This window comes from Pongo pygmaeus, chromosome 2 (assembly GCF_028885625.2).
Source record: "Pongo pygmaeus isolate AG05252 chromosome 2, NHGRI_mPonPyg2-v2.0_pri, whole genome shotgun sequence".
In the NCBI taxonomy this organism is placed as follows: domain Eukaryota; kingdom Metazoa; phylum Chordata; class Mammalia; order Primates; family Hominidae; genus Pongo; species Pongo pygmaeus.
The window spans coordinates 57900252-57920849 of NC_085930.1; the positions used below are offsets into that span (position 1 = coordinate 57900252).

The 20598-nt window shown below is 39.4% G+C and overlaps 1 protein-coding gene across 3 annotated transcripts in view; it reads right to left on the reverse strand.

Annotated features, from left to right (window-relative positions):
• The window catches only part of SLC12A8 (solute carrier family 12 member 8), a 134489-nt gene that overhangs the window by 2528 nt on the left and 111363 nt on the right, over nt 1-20598 (reverse strand). For 2 of the 3 annotated variants that reach the window (XM_063661690.1, XM_063661689.1), the window contains 3 exons: nt 9050-9147; nt 8387-8504; nt 2633-2693 (listed from right to left, as the gene is read on the reverse strand). In XM_063661690.1, the coding sequence (XP_063517760.1) occupies nt 2633-2693; nt 8387-8504; nt 9050-9147 (277 nt within the window). The remainder of the gene's footprint in view (nt 1-2632; nt 2694-8386; nt 8505-9049; nt 9148-20598) is intronic. The other variant, XM_063661691.1, reaches the window with a different exon arrangement.

Consider the following 20598-nt stretch of genomic DNA (forward strand, 5'->3'; position numbering starts at 1 on the left):
CTCCCAAGTAGCTGGGATTACAGGTGTGCACCACCACACCCAGCTAACTTTTGTATTTTTAGTAGAGATGGTGTTTTGTCATGTTGCTGAGGCTGGTCTCGAACTCCTGGCCTAAGTGATCCGCCTGCCTCAGCCTCCCAAAGTGCTGGGATTACAGGTATGAGCCAGTGCATCTGGCCAATCTCTATTTTAAAATAAATCACCATTTTCTGGTTCTTTTTTTTTCTTTTTTTTCTTTTTTTTTTGAGACAAGGTCTCACTCTATAGCTCGGACTGGAGTGCAATGGTGCGATCTCAGCTCACTGAAACCTCCGCCTCCTGGGTTCAAGTGATTCTCCTGCCTCAGCCTCCTCAGTACCTGGGACTATAGGCACCTGCCACATGCCTGGTGACAGGGTTTTGCCATGTTGGCCAGGCTGGTCTCGAACTCCTGACTTCAGGTGATCTACCCGCCGCAGCCTCTCAAAGTCCTGGGGTTACATGTGTGAGCCACTGCGCCCAGCCTTTCTTGGTTCTTTCAACCTCCTGAATAACCATCCCAAAATATCGCCCAGCAGCCATGGTGAGGCCAATAAGTTTGATGTTGACTTAGCTGAGGCCTCTGCCGCCCACCTCACAGCCCACAGAGCCTGGTGTTTGTGTTATGAATGGTGTGGACTGATTCTACTCCAACCAAAGTACTGTCCTTTTCTAAGAATAATCTCCCCCTAGTACGTTCTTCTTTCTACATAGCACTGCTGTGACCTCCAAGGTGAAATCCTAGGAATTCAGAGTACAACATAAGGACTGGTGACCTCCCATGGCATTTTTAGGCTTTAAAACCAGAAATGACTAAAAATATTCCTGTAAATCAGGCAAGGCAAAAAAATAGTCTCACCCACACACCACTGGCAGCTCCAGAATCTGTAGGCAGCTTTTACACAGAATCTATTTCCATTTAAACTCTACTCTTTCTCAGGACTGGGTTGTAGGGGAGAAGAGATCAGTGAAAAAATGTTGTGACCTGGCTCACCCAACCTTGTGCATCAGACAGGACAAGAGGCAGAAAGATCACTCACCCTCTCTGCAGCTCCACATGGGACATTGAGCCCAGCTGGCCCAAGTAAGCAGATGACAGGGTGCTCCCCATGCACCCCAGCCTCCATCCCTGGGCCCTCTCCCTGTTGGTTTCTATAGCCCTTGCTGCTGCTTCTTGTCATCCCAAGCTCCAGCACAAAGGCTTTATTTCTTGTGCCATCTTGAATAGATTGGCAATTGTTTGTGAAGAGTTGTCTTAAATAGGATTCTTGGGAATGGAGAGTGTTTAATGGGCATGGTGATGATAGCACAGCAATGTGAATGTCCTTAATGCCACTGAACTGCACACTGCACGTAAACATGGCTAAGATGGTACATCTCATGTCACATGTATTTCACTATTTTATTTTATTTTTTGAGATGGAGTCTCACTTTGTCGACCAGGCTGGAGTTCAGTGGCGCGATCCCGGCTCACTGCAACCTCTGCCTCTCGGGTTCAAGTGATTCTCCTGCCTCAGCCTCCCTAGAAGTTGGGATTATAGGCACGCCACCATGCCCAACTAATTTTTGTATTTTTAGTAGAAATGGGGTTTCACTATGTTAGCCAGGCTGGTCTTGAACTCCTGACCTCAGGTGATCTGCCCACCTCGGCCTCCCAAAGTGCTGAGATTACAGGCGTAAGCCACCACACCCAGCCCTATTTTACCATAATTTTTTAAATGAGGGGAAAAAAGGATTATGAAGTTACATCTGGGATCAATGGGAAAGGATCCCAAGATCCACTAGCAATGTCTGAACATGCAGGGTGGAAATATTAGCAAGTACAACCTGGACATCTAGAGTCTCAAAAACAAACCAAAAAAATGCAACCAAATGAACACTCGGTTGGGTTCTGCCTGGGATTTTCCCAGCCTGCAGCTCTAGCTCCTCACTGATATTGAAAGGGGACGGAAGGGTGGGTGTAATTCCCCAGAATCCCAGGGCCTTAAAAGGTAAGAAGCAGTGGTACTGCAAGAGTGGAGGAGAAGGAGTGAGATTAGGGCACATGTGAAATATACCTTCTCTATGAGGCTTCTATTTCTCAGGAAAGTTTTTTTCTCCTTTCCTGTATATCTGACCATGGAGGTCCCACAGAAATCCTCCAGGATCTCCGCTTTATATCTATATTTGGCCTCTGCATTGTCCCCAACCCAGTCATGTCAACTACCTCTGACTCAGATGGAAGAATGTACGTCCTGGTGTTACATTTCCCTTGGGCTTTAATCTTGTGTGTGATTATGCATTGATGTTAATGTGTCTTAGACTGTAAACTCACTGAGAGTAGTGACTTATCACCCCAGCAACCAGATTCTAAATAAAGCCTCTGTTCTTGATGACTGAGGATAAGAAGGGAAGAGGACATGAGCCTAGAGGAAGCTTCTGATGAGCCGAATCTGGGGGCTGAGTGTGGTGGAGTGCAGACAGGAGCAACATCTGAGTCTCCCGGAGGTGCCCAGTTGTTAGGTTCCCATGCCACAATCCAGGCCCAAGCCCAGCCAGGAATGGGACACCCTTGGCACCTCCCAGGACTCTGGACACTCATCCATTCTAGTACTGGCTCCAAATTGGCACAGACCTGCAGGAGGGGAGCAAGAGAGACCTCATCCACCGGAAAAAGCTGAAGTTGGAGGCTGATCCTGCAGGGAAGACATATACATAACCATTTTTGAAGGTTCTACATATGCATGTAGAAGCTCAGTTTTAATAGGGTGAATGCATACCCCAATACACACACATGCACAGAATTAACAAAAATGTTTTCCTTTTTCAGTCTAACCAAATAATATTGTAATCCTCCATGAAAGCAGCCTACTAAGGACTTTTACTCATGTGAATCTTTCAAAAATTTATTTCCAAACTCCAAAATCACTCCCAAAAAACTGGATAAAGTGCTATAAAGACAAATGCAGAAGACTTGCTAACTTTAGTCTTAAGAATTTAAAAACTTTGATAAATTTTTTAAGATCCATACTGACAAATGTTGAATACACGCTATAAAATTTTCTACTAGACCATACACTGAGAATAGGGAACATGTCTTTTTCATCCTTATAATCATCACAGTACCTCACAGGATCTGGCACTTAAGAATTTTTTTAACAGATGTTAAGTGAATCAAATAGTTCCACATGTAGAAATGTTAGAGCTGAAGTTTGAAGTGACATTGTTGTTGATTCTAGCCAAATAATCCTGACATCAAACACACAGATTTGAATAGGGTTTATCAATTGAAAAAAATCCATTCCTCCATTGGTGTAGGTTTAAAAAAATTCACATAGTAAATTATATATAACTTTAGAGAAACAAATCAAATGTGATTTTAGAAAATGCTTTTCTAAATTATACATACATATGATTGAAAATTGATTGGTTAGATAATGTTCAATATGTGATCAGGAAAATAGCATTATTTTAAGAGGCTTATGTTAGAATCTCCACAAATATCAACAGTATGCAGCTGATAACGTGTTTCCTCAATACCATTTGGGCCCTTATGGCTAAAGGGAAGATAAATTTTAGATCTGCATTTGCAATTGCAAAGAGAAGATTTCTAATACATTTTGAGATTGTCGGAAGGAAAAAAATAAACATAAACATTTTATTAACTCATGCTACTTAAGTGTGATAATTTAGATTCTAAATAATTTGAATTTTAGATGGACATTGGCCTGAACTTTGATTTCATGTTTTCCTATGAATAGATTTCTAGGAAATAATTGAAATTTCTTAAGATCAAACTACTTTTTAAGAAATAAAAGAAGCAATCACTGAAGTAATCACTGTTAATTAAAATATATTCTATCCATGAAGTCAGCTAACATAAGGACCTCTTCTTAACATTACTGTTTTTCTAAATCATTATTTTTAATACACACATGACTTAAAATGTTTGAAGTGCATTTCTTTCAAAGTGTTTGAAGTGCAGCAGACTATTCTAATTCTGAAGAACCTTTTTTTTTTGAGTCGGAGTCTCACTCTGTTGCCCAGGCTGGAGTGCAATGGCTTGATCTCGGCTCACTGCAACCTCCACCTACTGGGTTCAAGCAATTCTCCTGCCTCAGCCTCCTGAGTAGCTGGGATTACAGGCACCTGCCACCATGCCCGGCTAATTTTTGTATTTTTAGTACAGATGGGGTTTCACCATATTGGCCAGGCTGGTCTTGAACTCCTGACCTCATGATCTGCCCGCCTCGGCCTCCCAAAGTGCTGGGATTACAGGCGTGAGCCACCTCACCTGGCAAACCTTTTTTTTTTTTTTTTTTTTTTTTAGTTTGCCTAAATAGTTATGGGGTATTTGATTTAGTTAGTAGTTGTAACAAGTTGCTTTATTTTAAATTGGAGCATCATAGGATTTTGCTGAAAAGGGCTCTCTAATGTATTTTTAAACAGCTTTATTATTAAGGAATAATTGATGGGCAATAAACTGTGTATTGACTATATTTTCTTGTTTTCTATATTCTGGATGCCCTGGCATTTTGTATCTTGATCCTGGAGGGTCTAGCTAATTCCTAGATACTGAATAGCAAACAATTCTCCAGTGGGTGGGCTTTTGATATAAAACCAACCAATCCAGGGCCCTCCCCTTAATGTAGTTCTTTATCAAACTCTCCCACACCAAGCTAATATTACCCCTGCCCTAAAACACACCAGGACGAGACAACTATAGTTCATCCCTGTAGCCCAGAGTCTGCTAAAATTACTCAAATTATTCAATCCTAGCCTTACACAGTGTAACTACCCTGCCTTGCTCATTCCTCTCCACAAAAACCCAAAAAAGGCTCTAGGCCATGATTTCCCTTCTTCCTCTTCTGCCCCATAACTAACCCTGGTCCATCCCACGTGGCCCTGCATGGCAGGACAAGCCTCCTGTTTCTAACGATCTTCCTCCTTCATGACAGTCATTTCCAGGTCTGTGTGTTTTACCCGATTAAAACAAATCCTGGGTACATCTGCAGAACAAACTGCATGTAAACACAGTCCATGACTTACAATTATTCTTCACGATTGGTTTATCAGGACAGAATCCCATCATTAAGTCAAGGAGTGTCTGTATTTACAGTGTACAATTTGGTCTGTGTGTGTGTGTATATATATATATACACACATCTAACCATATGTACACTGTGAAACCATCACACAAGCAAGATGATGAACATGTCTAGCACCTCCAAAAGTTTCCTCAAGCCACTTCATAAGATCTCTCTCCCAGGTATCCTTACTCCACCCCCATTCAAAAGTATCCACTGATCTGCTGTCACTATAAATTAAACCCAGCCTTAAAAGTATTTTTTGAAGGTCAGAAGTCCTTAATTTTGATAAAGTCCAATTTATAAATGTTTTCATGCTTTTGTTGTATTTAAGAAATCTTTGCTAACTCACAGTCACAAAGGTTTTTCTCTTACATTTCCTTCTAGAAATTTTATAGGTTTAAGTTTCACATTTAGTTCTAATATCCATTTTGAGTTATATTTTTATATGGTATGATATATAGGTGGAAGTCTACTTTCTGCATATGGCTTTCTGGTTGTTTCAGTGCCATTTGTTGAAAGACTATTCTTTCCTCCCACTGAATTACCTTTGAATCTTTTTCAAAAATCAGTTGACCATATATGTGTGGGTCAGTTTCTGAATCCTCTACTCTATCCATTGATTCACTTGTCTAGCTCTTCCACATCACACTGTCTTGATGACTTTAGCTTTAAAATCAGTCTTGAAATCACAAAGTGCAAATCTTACAACCTTATTCTTCTTTTACAAAATTGGTTGGGCTATTAGGTCCTTTGCATTTCCATATAAATATTTTAGAATCTGACAATTTTTATAAAAAGGCAGCTGAGATTTTTGACTGGGATTATGTTAAATCTATATAAAAATAGAGGGATAATTGAAATTTTAAGAATATTAAGTCTTCCAATTCATGAACATAGTATATCTCTTCATTTATTTCTTTAATTTACTCTTTAATTTTTTTTTTTAGAAATGCTTTGTAGTTTTCCTTTTCTCATCTGTAAATATGGTGAATTACATTGACTAACTTCAAATGCTAAATGAACCTTGCATTCCTGGAATAAACCCACTTGATTATGGTGTATTATTCTTTTTACATATTATTGCATTCAATTCGTTAAAATTTTGTAAAGAATTTTTGCATCTATATTCATGAGATATGTTAGTCTATACTTTTCCAAAGAGTTTGTATAGAGTTAGTATTTTTTCTTCCTTAAATGTTTGGTTGAATTTATTAGTAAAGCTGTCTGGTCATAGACTTTTCTCTCTGGTAAGGTTTTTAATGACCAGTTTAATTTCTTTAATAGATGACCTGAATAGCCCCATATCTACTTCTTCTTGAGTGAGCTTTGATAGTTTGTATCTTTCAAGGAATTTGTCCAATTCATCTAAGTTGTCAATTTATCAAGAGAAAGTTGTTTATATTATTTCTTTATTTCACTTTTAATATCTATAGGATTTCTAATGATGTCATCTCACTCATTCCTGGTATTGGTAATTTGTGCTTCTTCTTCTTTTATTCTGATCAGTCTGGCTAGAGGTTTATCAATTTTACTGATCTTCTCACATAATCAGTTTTTTGCTTCATTTGCATTCTCTATTTTTTTCTGTTTTATATTTTATTAATTTCTACTCTGATCTATTCTGATTTATTATTTCCTTTTTTTCTTCTTACTTTGGGTTTAGTTTGCTCTTCTTTTTCTAGTTTCTTAAGTTGGATGTTGGGATCATTGATTTGCAAATGATCTTCTTTTCTAATGTAAGCATTTGATGCTATAAATTTCCCTTAGCTACATCTCACAATTTTGCTGTTCCATTTTCACTTTTATTCAGTTCAAAATACTTTGTAATTTCACTCTGCTTTCTTCTTTGAATCATGGATTATTTATTTTCTGTATTTTAATTAGGGTTATGTAATATTCTTTAGTTTCTAAATACTTGGGGATTTTCTTTTCTTTTTTTAATTTTTAATTTAGGAGACAGAGTCTTGTTATTTTGTCCAGGCTGGCCTCAAACTCCTGGCCTCAAGCAATTCTCCTGCCTTAGCCTCCAAGTAGCTAAGACAACAGGTGTGTGCCAACTGTGCCTGGCTTATTCAAGGATTTTCTGGTATCTTTCTGTTATTTATTTCTAATTACTCCCCCCTCTGGTCAGAGAGCATACTCTGTTCTTGAATTGACTTGAATACTTTTAAATTTATTGAAATATTTTTTATGTACTAGAATATAGTCTCTCCTGGTAAATGTTTCATGTATAGTTGAAAAGAACATATATTCTGCTGTTTTGGGGCAGAATGTTCTCTAACTGTCAATTAGGCCAGGTTTGTTGATAGTGTTAGTCAAGTCTTCTGTAGACTTACTGATTGTATAATTATTTATCAATTATTAGGAAGGAGGTATTGAAATCTCTGACTATGGTTGTGAACTTTTCTATTTCTTCTTGTAGTTCTATCAGGTTTTGGTTTGTATATTTCAAAGCTGTGTTTTTAAGTGCATAAATGTTAAGCTTTGTTATGTCTTCCTGATGTGTTTTTCCCTTCAGCTTTATGAAATCACCCTCTTTATCACTGTAATATTCTTTTCTCCAAACTCTACTTTGCCTAATGTTAATATAGCTACCCTGGCTTTGTTTTTCATTAGTGTTAGCCTGATGTATCTTTTTCTTTTCTTTTACTTTTAACATGTTTGTATCTTTATATTTAAAGGAGGATTCTTGTAGGCAGCATATAGTTGGGTCATGCTTTTTCATTCAATCTGACAATCTTTGGCATTCAATTAGGGTGTTTAGACCACCCATATCTAGTGTGATTATTGATATTGCTGGGATTACATATACATAAACCATCTTGTTATTTGTTTTTTGTTTGTTTCATTTGTCCTTTATTATCTTTTCTTCTTTTTCTGCCTTATTTTGATTGAGTACTTTTTATCTCCTTTATTGGTTTAACTATAACTGTTGTGTTATCTTAGGTTGCTTTAGGGTTTATAGTATACATTTTAAACTTACCACAATATGCCATCAAGTGATGTTATAGTATTTCACAAAGTATAAGAAACTTACAACAGTATACTTTCACTTCACTGCTAGCTCTTGGACTATTGTTATCCATTTCACTTCTACATATCTTATAAACCTCACACTAAGTTATTATTTTTATAGGTAATCATTCATGTGCTTGTCACAGTTCTCCTCCTAAATTATTTGAAAATGGGATTCACATCTGAATCAGTGTTGGCATTCAACTGATATTCAAAACCTTTTTTTTTCCAATGAATGGTAAAGAGAATGAGGGAGCCAGTGACAAAATGGCTCTGCTGCTTACCAAGGTGAAGTCCTGGACTGGCCCGGCCAATGTAGAAATACACGATGGCAGCAACACCCATGTTAACCAGGGTATACACCCACTGTATCACAAACATGATGAGAAGGGACCCAACAGCCTGTGAAAACAGAGTAGGAAGAGCAAATCACCTAATGGCTTTCTACATGGTAAGCAAGCCACAAGGCTAATGTCTTCAGCAGCAACATTCCCTCTCATCAACTTCTGATCACTGTAAAAGTCTGAATAATTGAAGTTTATGAATAATTCAAAAAACCTCACTTAAGCAGATATTTGGGCAGATACCCTCTGAAAATAACTCTTTAATTAAAACTATCAACTAGGTATTCTATCTTATCTCCTTGTCCCATTCCTCCCTATAAGAAACAAATTAGGATGAAAGTATGATAACTTAGTGTACCTTAAAATTTGGTAACCCAGAAGTTATCGTAGACAATTATTTAAAAAGGAAATTATTGATTAAAATAAGTGGTTCGTTAAATGTAATCTTGCCATATGTAGTCTCATCTAAATTCTAATACAACAGGCAAATCACATTGCTTCTAATTAGGCCCTCCATCTTTCCTCCCCCTCAGCCCAAGATCACACATGTGTCCACCTGAACTCTGTCCCAAGAACAACTGAGACCAAGATGAAGTTACTCACCCCCAACAGGGAGACCCAGGGGTTGCACATGTGGGTATAGAAAGAAGTGGATCTTCTCTGGACATCTTGTTCTTGGAGCCTGGACTTCAGGAAGAAATCTAAAAAATAGCCAAAGATTTGGCTGCCAAATTGCTATCAACCCTCTACTGTTTTTTAGGAGAAAATACCTATGAGCTCCTCTTCCCCAATTTTGTAACTTAGCCTAAAAGACATCTCCCAGGGCTTGCTCTTGGAGAAGGAAGAAAGAAGTGTTTATGGCCTCCCACCAGCCAAGGATCTGAGAAAGAAAGGGAAGAGAGAGACAGAGTGGAGAGAGGAAGGTCCTCTGATGCCCAAGGCACAACTGTCCAGATATGTCATCTGGGGCAACTGGAAACCCAGCTCTCCCCTCTTTTTCAGATGTAAGGTGTTAGAGTGGGAGAACTAGACATCTGGTATTCTTGGCTCCCAGGTGTGACCACTGGGACTGCTAGGGCAGGTTGGCTTTTGTCTAATGAGAGATGGTCTTTGCTACCTTCTGACTCTGAAAGTTAGCTCATGTTAGACCTGTCTCAGGTATCAACCAGAAACTGACGAAGGAGAAAGATGGAGGGAGAATAGCTCCTCTGATTCCTTCCTCTGGCAATTGAAACGGCTGAGGGGAAAGGGGCCTGGAAATAAACAAATGCATGATCCCACCTCAACCTTTCAGGCACAACAGGGCTTCTCAGAGCTATGTCATGTTCTATTCAGCTCTGCATTCTTACTTTACAGCTGGTTCCAGAAGCGCTCCATTTAAAAATAATAATAATTTTTCAATGTCAGAGTAATGAAGTTTGGGCTTTTAGTGTAAGCCTCACCCAAATAGTGTACACTGTAGCCATTAGGCAATTTCTCATCTCTCAATCCCACCCTCCTACCTTTCTGAGTCTCCAATGTCTATTACTCCACAATCTGTGTCAATGTGTACACATTATTTAGCTCCCACTTATAAGTGAAAACATGAGGCATTTGACTTTCTATTTCTGCAGAAATGCTCAATTTAACTATGAAAATGCATCTAGATTGTTTAACAATATGGTCTAATCACCATGAACACCACAATAATGTTTCAAATAAATGATATGTTGGATTAACTTCGCAGTATGTTTATACTTCATTTCAACACTAAAACTTCAGGTGTTCTCAACCTTCATAGTTTGTTGCTCAGGAAATATAGTAGAAAGCTCCGCATGTAGCCCTTCTCTGTTCTCCAATATCAAATTTCCGCTTCAGCCAAACTGTCTTGACTGTGCCATCTCCTCTGCCCAGCCCTTCCTTCTTCACTATGGTCCAGATCCTGTCTCATATACCAGTGTTCTTCCACACCTCAACCACTCCTGATGTGTTGGTTCCTGGAATCTATCTGGGATCAACGTCTCATGGATCCCCTAGCCCTCTGCTTATCTAACTCCTATGCATCCCTCAGGTCTCAGCTCAGTTATCACTTCCTCAGGGAAATCAGCCCCCACAGGAAAATCTAAATATATTCCCTCATACCATTAATATTTCCTTATGGCCCATTTCCTTCACAGCACTTACCATCATTTGTAGTTGTATACTTATTTACATGTTTCTATGCCCACTGGATTATATGCTTCATGGGGGTAGGTTCCACATCCATCTTGAGCCTAAGGCTTGGCATGTAGCAGAACTCACTAAGTATTCCTAGTCCAAGTCTCCCATCCTCTCTGGTCACTGTTGCTTTATGACCTAGCCCCTTTGAAGCACATGCCATCAGACTATTTCACACCCTACCCTTTATCATTACAGTCTTTTACCAACTTGTCATTCTTCTCTTGCTTGTTAAATATTTCAGCCCCTGGCTCACCATCTTTTTCTCTATCAGCATCCATTGTCATCCTTGGTGACTTCTACAAAAAAAACTCATCCAAAGCCCTTCTTTCTTGATTCCTTGAAATCCTCATACTAATAATCTTTTCTTTCGCTCATCTCAACCATCAACTCCCTTAGCTGCACTTGCGGTGTGTCATTAACAGTAACCTTACACTTCCTAAATCATGACTTTAAGCAATCTACTCTCAGCCCATAACCTCCTTTAAAAACAATGTTAAGCTCATTTGCTCTGCTGTTCCTCATTCCAACCATTCATAGTCTACAGAGGGACCTTTAGATAATTTGCCTTAGTATGTTTTTGATTTCCATCACCTACCTCACGCTTTCCCTAACCTCTTACCTACATACACATCTGCTCCCATGCTTCAGCATTACTCAGCAGCCTCATACCTAGGCAACTCATCCTCCTACTCTCCGACAGAACAAATTTACAAGCTCTCTTCTCCAAAGAGAACTTATCATGTTCTCTCATCACCCAATTAGCCAATTCACTTGCATCTATACCATCTATTCTGCCTTCCTTCCTTTCATGGTGGATGAACAGCCTCTGATCCTAACTAAGGCCCATCCCTCCACTTGTGCCAGGATCCCATCCCTTTTGGGCTGTTCAAGGACTTTGTTCTCACATCATCAATTTTTCTGTCCCCTACTGAATCATTCCCATCAAATACAAATATACTGTCATCTCTCCCACCTAAACAAATGTCTACAGGTCACCCCTAGTTATTGTCCTATTTCTGTGTCTCCCTTATAGCAAACCTCCTCAAAAGAATTGCCTATGCAGTCTCTATATCCCATTATTTCCCCAACCCACTCTTATGATTGTATCCACTTTTCCACTAAAACTACTCTTACCAAAGTTGCCAATGATTTGAATCTTTTCAAATTCTGTGGTCAACTCCTAGTCCTCATCCCATTTGATCTTTCAGGCAGCATCTGATACATGTGATCACTTTCTCCTTCTTGAAACAATTTTTCCTCTAAGATGCCTCACTCTCTTGATTTTTCTATGTCACTGCCCACTCTCTCAGTCTTCTTTGCTGGCTCGCCTCCTCCTTTCAGCCTGAAAATATTGGAGTATTCCAACATTCAGTCTTCAGCATTCCTTTTTTCCATGTATACCCACTCCTAAGAGATTTCTTCTAGTCTCATGGCTTTAAATGCTACTGATATACTGATGACTCCAAGTTTACATCATCCTCGACCTCTCCCTTGAACTTAAGTTTTGAATGCTTATTGTCTTCTCAGTATCACCCATTAGTTGGCTAATAAGCACCTTAAACTTAACATGACTAACACAGAAATCTATTCACCTCAAATCTTCATTTGAATAAATAACACCACCATTTACACACACATGTAAGATTCATCCTGACTCCCTTCTTTCTCTCACACTATACTTATTCCATCCATAAACCTTGTTGATTCTACTATCAAAATATATTCTGAATACAATGACTCCTCACTGCCTCCATTGCTCCCATCCTAGTCCAACCCACTTTCATCTTTCATCCATTTACTGCAACGGGCTCCTGTGGTACAGATCACAGCTAGAGTACAGTCCCCAGGATTTCTCACTGTTAGGTGTAACCATGTGACTAAGTTCTCAGCAACAGAATGTGAACAGAAGCAGTGAGTGCCACTTCTGGCCCAAAGTCTTTAAGAGAATGTGTGCCTCTTCTCTGTGCACTTTCCCCTTCCTCTGCCTGAAATCTGAATGTGGTAACACAGTCTTGACTCTGCGCACGACTAGGTCCGAGGGCACAGTGAAGTCATACTAATGGCAGGAGCCTGAATCCCTGAGTGGATGCATGGAGCACAGCCTCCCATGGAGTTGGAACACCCTTCTTGAACTGTAAAGCAATTAAATAACATTTTTTGGTTATTTGTTTAGCCTACCCTAATTAATACACCTCCAAATTGGCCTTGGCTCTCTCTCTTACCTCTAAAAGCCAGTGATCTTCTTAAATCCTGACTCTGGTCACATTGTAGCTGTAGCTAGAACTTTCAGAGTCTTCCATTACACTCACAATGGCCCACATGGCCCTATACACTGCCCCCACCATCCCCGACTTTCCTCACTGGACCCCTCTCAACTCTCTTCCCTGGCTCACTGCTCTCCAGTCACTACTGGGCCTCTGCCATTCTTGATGAGTTGCCAGTCCAGTTCCCACCTGGACCTTTTTACATGCCAGGTCCTCTACCTGGAATTCTTCTACCTCTCTGCATGGCTCACTGCTTCATGCAATTCAGTTCCCCATTAAAATATCATCTTCCCAGTGAGATCTTTTCTAATAAACCTATCTGAAACAGTGCATCTTCCTCCCCACCCTGGTCTCTCTTTATTATTATTCATTATACTTATCACTTATTGACATCACAGTATGGTATTTACTTGTTTATCATATGTCTTCCCCTACTAGAATGTAAGCTCTACAACAGCAAAAACCTTCTATTTCTATTCAGCATGTTCCCCCAGCACTTAGGACAGTGTCTGGAATGTACGAGGTGTTCCATACATGTGAGTGAATGAATAAATCATTCTACACCTTGAGAAGACTTCATCCTCTCAACATCTATTTGCATTCATCATGTGCCTCCAAGTATTATGCTTATCTTTTTTTACCTCTATACCTTCAGGGATAAGGATCCTCTTTTATATTCTAAATCCCGACTCTAGGCATTTAGAAATTTGTGTATAGGAAGTGCTCAGTAAAAGTCTCCTTAATAATTATGGATTAAAATAAAGTCTGCAAGATTGATCTGAATGGATGGCTCTATTACCTTTCAAAAAATAAATAATTCTGTTATGATTGCCATTAATTAAATTGTATAGTTTTAACAATTTAATTAAATTGGTTATTTGTTTAGTTTTGTACTCATCACTTATTGACATCACAGTGTGTATTTGCTTATTTATCATACGTCTTCCCCTACTAGAATGTAAGCTCTACAACAGCAAAAACCTTCTATGTCTATTCAGCATGTTAAATTGTGTAGTTTTAACAATTTAATTAGTGGCAATCATAACAATTATTTTAAAAATTGTTTAATTTTAACAATTTAATTAACGGCAAACATAGGCTTAGTAAAATACAGTTGCCCTCTTGGTTATTAAGAAGGAACACTAGGCCAGGCGCAGTGGCTCACACCTGTAATCCCAGCACTTTGGGAGGCCAAGGCGGGCGCATCATGAGGTCAGGAGATCGAGACCATCCTGGCCAACATGGTGAAACCCCGTCTCTACTAAAAAAATTACAAAAAATTAGCGGGCATGGTGGCACACACCTGTAATCCCAGCTACTTGGGAGGCTGAGGCAGGAGAATTGCTTGAACCCAGGAGACTGAGGTTGCAGTGAGCCAAGTTCACACCACTGCACTCTAGCCTGGGCAACAGAGCAAGACTCTGTCTCAAAAAAAAAAAGAAGAAACACTACTGGTTAAGAACTTATATTTTTGCCTCTCTCTGAGATCTGTCACCTATTAAAGTTCACTCTTTTACAACACTTGATCTTATACAACCTCAATTTTACTGGACGTAAAGGGAATTTTGTGTGTGTGTGTGTGTGTGTGTGTGTGTGTGTGTTCTGAGGAACCTGGGCAGAAGTAGTAGGAAAGTTTTGTCCTCTAGGCAGCCACAATGCTGTTTTATATATCAGCAATGTAAGGGAGAATTTATGCAAAGATGCTCAATGACTCTTTGAATAGGTACTACAAAATAGACAATTATTCATAATTCTCAATAGCTAGGGTTTCAAAACTCTTCCAAAGTGACTAAAGGAATTTTTTTTCTTGTCTCAGATTTTGCTGGAAAAAGCAAGTTGTACAAACTTGTCGAGGGGTAAGGGACAGTTTCTCATGCTAGAAATACTAGGAAGTTACAACTAGGCAGGCAATTTTACTTTATCAAGCCTCTACTCATAAAACAAACAAGCATGCATCGTGCATGTTAAAAATGCCAAACATAACAAATATAAGGCAAAATATTAAATTGACTTTTAAAATCTAGTGATATGTCTAAGTTCTATGTTCACAGCAGATATAAACACTTTAAGCATAAAGGAGGAAACCCCAATTATGTTAATTTTTAAATAATAAATTTAAGTAATTTTATAGAAATTACTTAAATATTAAACCCTCTGTGAAAATTCACTTCATATCTTTATCAGAATAAATAAACACGTAGTTCTAATCAGCATGTATAAACTGATAATGTATATTGCCTTAGTCCACACAGAATCATGTTTGAAGTTCATGTGGTATTTTATCATGTTGATGTTATAATTTGCTTAACCACTTTCCAAATGCTGAGCACTTAAGTTATTTCTAATTTGTCATTAGCACAAACAATGCAGCTATGACAATCTTGTACACATTTTTTGGTTTGTTGTTTGGCTGATTTGGGGTTGTTTCCTTGACAAACAGTTCCCTCAAATAGACTTACTAAATCAGGGCAATTAAACAGTTTTGTGTTTCTTGTTACATCTTGAAAGATCATTCTCCACAAAGAATGAACCAGAGGGACTTCTAGCCATGGCAGTATGAAGAGTCAGTGAATCTTCTCCACACACACACTCACACACACACACATAAAAGTATAAAACCAGACAAAATAGTCCAAAACAGTTACTTCAGAGCTCCAGAAATTTACCAGATGAAGAAAACAAATTAAGAAGTATTTATTTTTCAAAAATTTCTAAAGCTGAGGGTAAGAAACATGAAAGCCTGTAGCCTTCTTGCCTAAGCTGCTCCCATTAAGCATGAAGCTGGTCAGAAACCAGCAGTTTGCTGTCAGAGGGGCAAAGCTGATTTGAAGCCAGGGCAAAAGGCTGTGGCTTTATATGCTAAATATGATAAGCACAGTAGAAAAATGAATGGGGAAAATCCTTGCTAGCCTGAAAGTGCAGACCCAGCTAGGGTGAGCAGAAGACCAGCAGAAATCTAATGGGGAGATCCTGGAAATGAGAGCACCATAGAAAGACTAGATAACCTCCCCACATTTTCCTGGATGACTAGAAAACTATGCCCATGCCTGGGGAGGCCTGAAAGAACCTGGCAAAACATAAAACCCAGAGGAGAATGGGGAACTAATTGGATCCAACTTTGACTATGCTTCCCAAGTGACACACAGATCCACTGGCAGAGAGCAGAGCCTTAAGGGCTATGCAGACACAGGGGGCAACCTCCTAGGAAGCAAGGCTAAACAAGTAAGAATAAAAAGCTGACTAACGATATCAGCAGCCACACACCACGGGGGAGGCAGATGCCACAGTTGAAATCCAGGCAATTTAAACAAAAAACCAAAAACTCAGAAATATATATCAGAATAAAGAGTTGCTACAATACATTATTTAAATTGTCTAGTTTTCAACTAAAAATTACAGGACATGCAAAAAACCCAGAAAACTGTGATCCATGCTCAGGAAAGAAAAACATCAAGTAAAAAAAAACTAACTGAGTAGGTTCACATGTTGTATTTAGCAGACAAAGACTTCAAACTCCAAAGCAGCTGTTAAAAATATGTTTAAAGAATTAAAGAAAAATATAATGTTAATGAGAAAAAAATTAGGATGACAATGACTTTAGAGATAAAGAATACCAACAGAGAAATATAAACTATAGGCCAGGTACAGTGGCTCACGCCTGTAATCCCAGCACTTTGGGAGGCTGAGGCATGCAGATCCCCTGAGGTCAGGAGTTTGAGACCAGCCTGGCCAACATGGTGAAACCCCATCTCTACTAAAAATAAAAAATTAGCTGAGCACGGTGGTGGGCATCTGTAATCCCAGCTACTCAGGTGGCTGAGGCAGGAGAATCGCCTGAACCCAGGAGGTGGAGGTTGCAGTGAGCCGAGATCGCACCATTGCACTCTAGCCTGGGCAACAAGAGTGAAACTCAGTCTCAAAAGAGAGAGAGAGAGAGAGAGAAATATAAACTATAAAAAAGAACCAAATGAAAACTCTACCATTAGAAAGCACAGTAACAGAAATGAAAAATGTACTAAATGGGATCAACAGAAGATTTGAGATGACAGACGAAAGAATCAGTGAACTTCAAGAGAAAAATGATCCAAAGTGAAGAACAGAGGGGGAAAGGTGGAAGAAAAAGAAAGAGAGTCTCAGAGGCCTAATGGGATAATGTCAAGTATATCAACAAATATGTAATGGAAGTCCCACAGGGACAGGAGAAAAAGAAAGAGCAGAAAAAATACTTGAAAAAATATTAGCCAAAAACTTCCCAAATTTGATGAAAAACTTTAATCAACAGGAAAGAAGGAATGAATCAATTGATGTTGCCTCTAGCAATGTGTACATACACCTAATTATCACAAATCTGCTATTTTTTATTTAAATTTTTATAGCTTAATAGATATGCAACTATATATATATTTATTATTATTGTTTTTAAAAAATGGAGTCTCATTCTTATTGCCCAGGCTGGAGAGCAATGGCACGATCTTGGCTCACTGCAACCTCCACCTCCCAGGTTCAAGCGATTCTCCTGCCTCAGCCTCCCGAGTAGCTGGGATTACAGGCAAGTGCCACCACGCCTGGCTAACTTTTGTATTTTTAGTAGAGATGGAGTTTCTCCATTTTGGTCAGGCTGGTCTCGAACTTCTGACCTCAGGTGATCCACCTGTCTTGGCCTCCCAAAGTGCTGGGATTACAGGCATGAGCCACCATGCCCAGCTTAATGATATCTTAAAGATGATTTAATTTGTGTTCATTTAATCAATATCATGGCCTAGTTCAAAACAAATACTCATTGCAAGTGGCGGCATACACACTGTGTAGTGGTTAAGAGCACAGGTTTGACAGTCAGATTGACCTGGGTTCAAATTCTGACTGTCTCCTGTCATGAGCAAGTGTTTAACTTCTCTGGGCCTCAGTTTTATCATCTGTAGAAAGATAGAACAATGCCTAAATCCGGGCTTCACTGAAATAATTCATATTAAATGCTAATCTCAGTGCAAGGCACATAGGATGTGCTCAGTAAGTGCTGGCTATTCTTACCTACTAACAATACTTAACAATAAGAATTCATTTGTTGAATGGACACGAATGAGTGAGCATTGATTTTTCAAATGTAAAACTTTGTATTTATCTCACTGACATCTTTTCGGTAAAATCTGGATTTTGACCTTCCTGTTTTTAAAAATAATATGCTTTGGAAGGTATGCTTTTATCAGTTGTGTTTGTCAGAATAATTGTTTCCTTCTGTGACACTGTGTTGTGCAAATGTTTTTTATTTCTATTTAATCAGATACCTTGTCTTTGATGATGTCTACATAGTTAAAAAATCTCTCTTGCACAGCTGTTGTAAATAAATAATTCTTGTGTATATAAGGTATAAAATACAGCCTCAAGTTAATTTTTAAAATCCATGCTCTCAGGAATATTTATTCCATCATGATTTGATTATTATTATTTTATAGCACCTGGTTTGTCAACGATTAGGTTCTTATAATAGTTTAACTCTTTCTATTTGATCAATGCTTCAATGTTTTAGCCAATATTTGCTCAATTGCTCATCAATTCAAGTAGGCTTTACTGAGTGTTTGCTACATTATGTGTACTGTGTGGGAATATTGTGATGAGCACAGAGGTGAAAAGGCATAGTTTGCAAACAAAGGAATCTGACAATCTCGTGGCAAAGAAATGAGATTAATATTTATTTCCTTAAGACAGGCAAATAAACCTAAAGACAAATGTGTAAACAAATGTGATATAAATATGATGCGATATAAATATGAGATAATAGTTTATATTATTAATATGAATCAAACGTTATGGTTGCAGAGTGGAAGACATCAGAGAATCCTTCTCCAGAAGAGGTGAAAGTGGGTCTTAAAAGTCAGATGGATTTTAAATGATGTCTGTTAGAGTTTTCCAGATAGAGAAGGGGGAGGTGAAGCAATCGGAGGAGGCAGAACAGGGTGTATGAAGGCAGGAAGGAATAAAGAACATGGTGTGTTTAGGACATCAGTTTGGGTGAAAGTGGAACATACAGTGCATGGATTGTCATGAGAAGAGCAGCCAGGAAGGTAGGTTACGGCTGGATTGCGAAGAACCTTGCATCGCACACACTATCTGAGACTTCACGTGGAAGGGGTTAAATTCCAGCAAGCGTTTTTAAGTAAGAGAGACATGATGAGAGTTTTATTTTAGAAAGATCATTCAGTGGGCAGCATGAAGGAGAAATGGGATGGGGGAGAGTCTTGGAGACTTAGCAAGGGTCCAGGTACAAGATGATGAGGGTCTGCACCAAAGTAAAGGCAGCAGGGAGTGGGAGAGAGGGAATCGTCAGCAACACCTATGACATTTCTAAGACTAGGCAACTGGACAGTGACCACTTCCTTGAATTAAACATTGCAGACTGTCCACGTCTCTCCTGGAAACCCAATGAGAAGACAGAAAAGGAATGAAACAGACATAAAGCCACAAACACGAAGAGAATGAGAGAGGAAATATAAAAACAAGTCCTGGAAGATGGAAAGGTAACAGTGGTGACAGACTGAGCAGAGCAGAGGAGAATGAACCCTAGGGCCTCCAGAGAGGGTGCTGACAGGGAGCAGCCCAGTTCATTCTGGCAGACCAGGTTCAGGACCAGGAAGCACCACATCCCATGCAGTGGTAAGGTATAGGGGGCTGGTGGGAGGTCTATATTTGTTGTACACCAAGATCCTTTTCTCTGCCTATGAAGCCAAGTAACAACCCTTCTGCTGCCCAATTCCCTCCCTAAGGGGGCTTTCCTTTGAAACAAGCCAGAGAGTGCCCAAACTTGGCAGAGCAGGCACAGCAAAGAGTGGGGAAATGGAACTTGAAGCCAGGGAATTAGATGAACATCTATACCCTAAACAGTGGAACCCCTCTCCAACTCACTCATCTCATCCTGTTCCCAGAATGCAAGTACCTATCTGTGTGTCCCTTGGGCAAGGGATTAAAGAACTCTCCTTTAGAGGAACACGCTGAAAAGCCCAAGAGAAAAACCTCTAGATGTTCACATTTGGGGATCCTCCAGTAAAAAGTCTAGCCCACTCCTCCTTATCCTATAGTAAGATGCCCCAATCAACAAGCCCTGCTAATGTACAAAGCTCTTCTAAACAGTTTTTTAGTACTTCACTTAAAAAAAAAAAAAAAAAGAGAGAGAGAGAGACAGAGGCTCACCCTGTCACCAAGGCTGGAGTACAGTGGCATGATGATGGCTCATTGTAGCCTCAACCTCCAAGGCTCAAGCAATCCTCCCACCTCAGCCTCCTGAGTAGCTAGAACTACAGGCATGTGCCATCACACTTGGCTCATTAAAAAAAATTTTTTTGTAGACACAGGGTCTCAGTATGTTACCTACGCTGGAGTGCAGTGATGCGATCACCACTCACTGCAGCTTCAACTTCCCAGGCTCAAGCTATCTTCCCACCTCAGCCTCCCAAGTAGCTGACATTACAGGCATGTGCCACTATACCCCACTAATTTTTTAATTTTTTGTAGTGGCTGGATGTCGCTATGATGTCCAGGCTGGTCTTGAACTCCTGGGCTCAAGCATTCCTCCTGTCTCAGCCTCCCAAAGTGCTGGATTACAGGTGTGAGCCACCGTATCCAGCCAGTCCTTCACTTTTAAGTACAAAAAGAAGTCAAAAGATCAATGGACATATTAGTAAAAGCCTCCAAGATTAA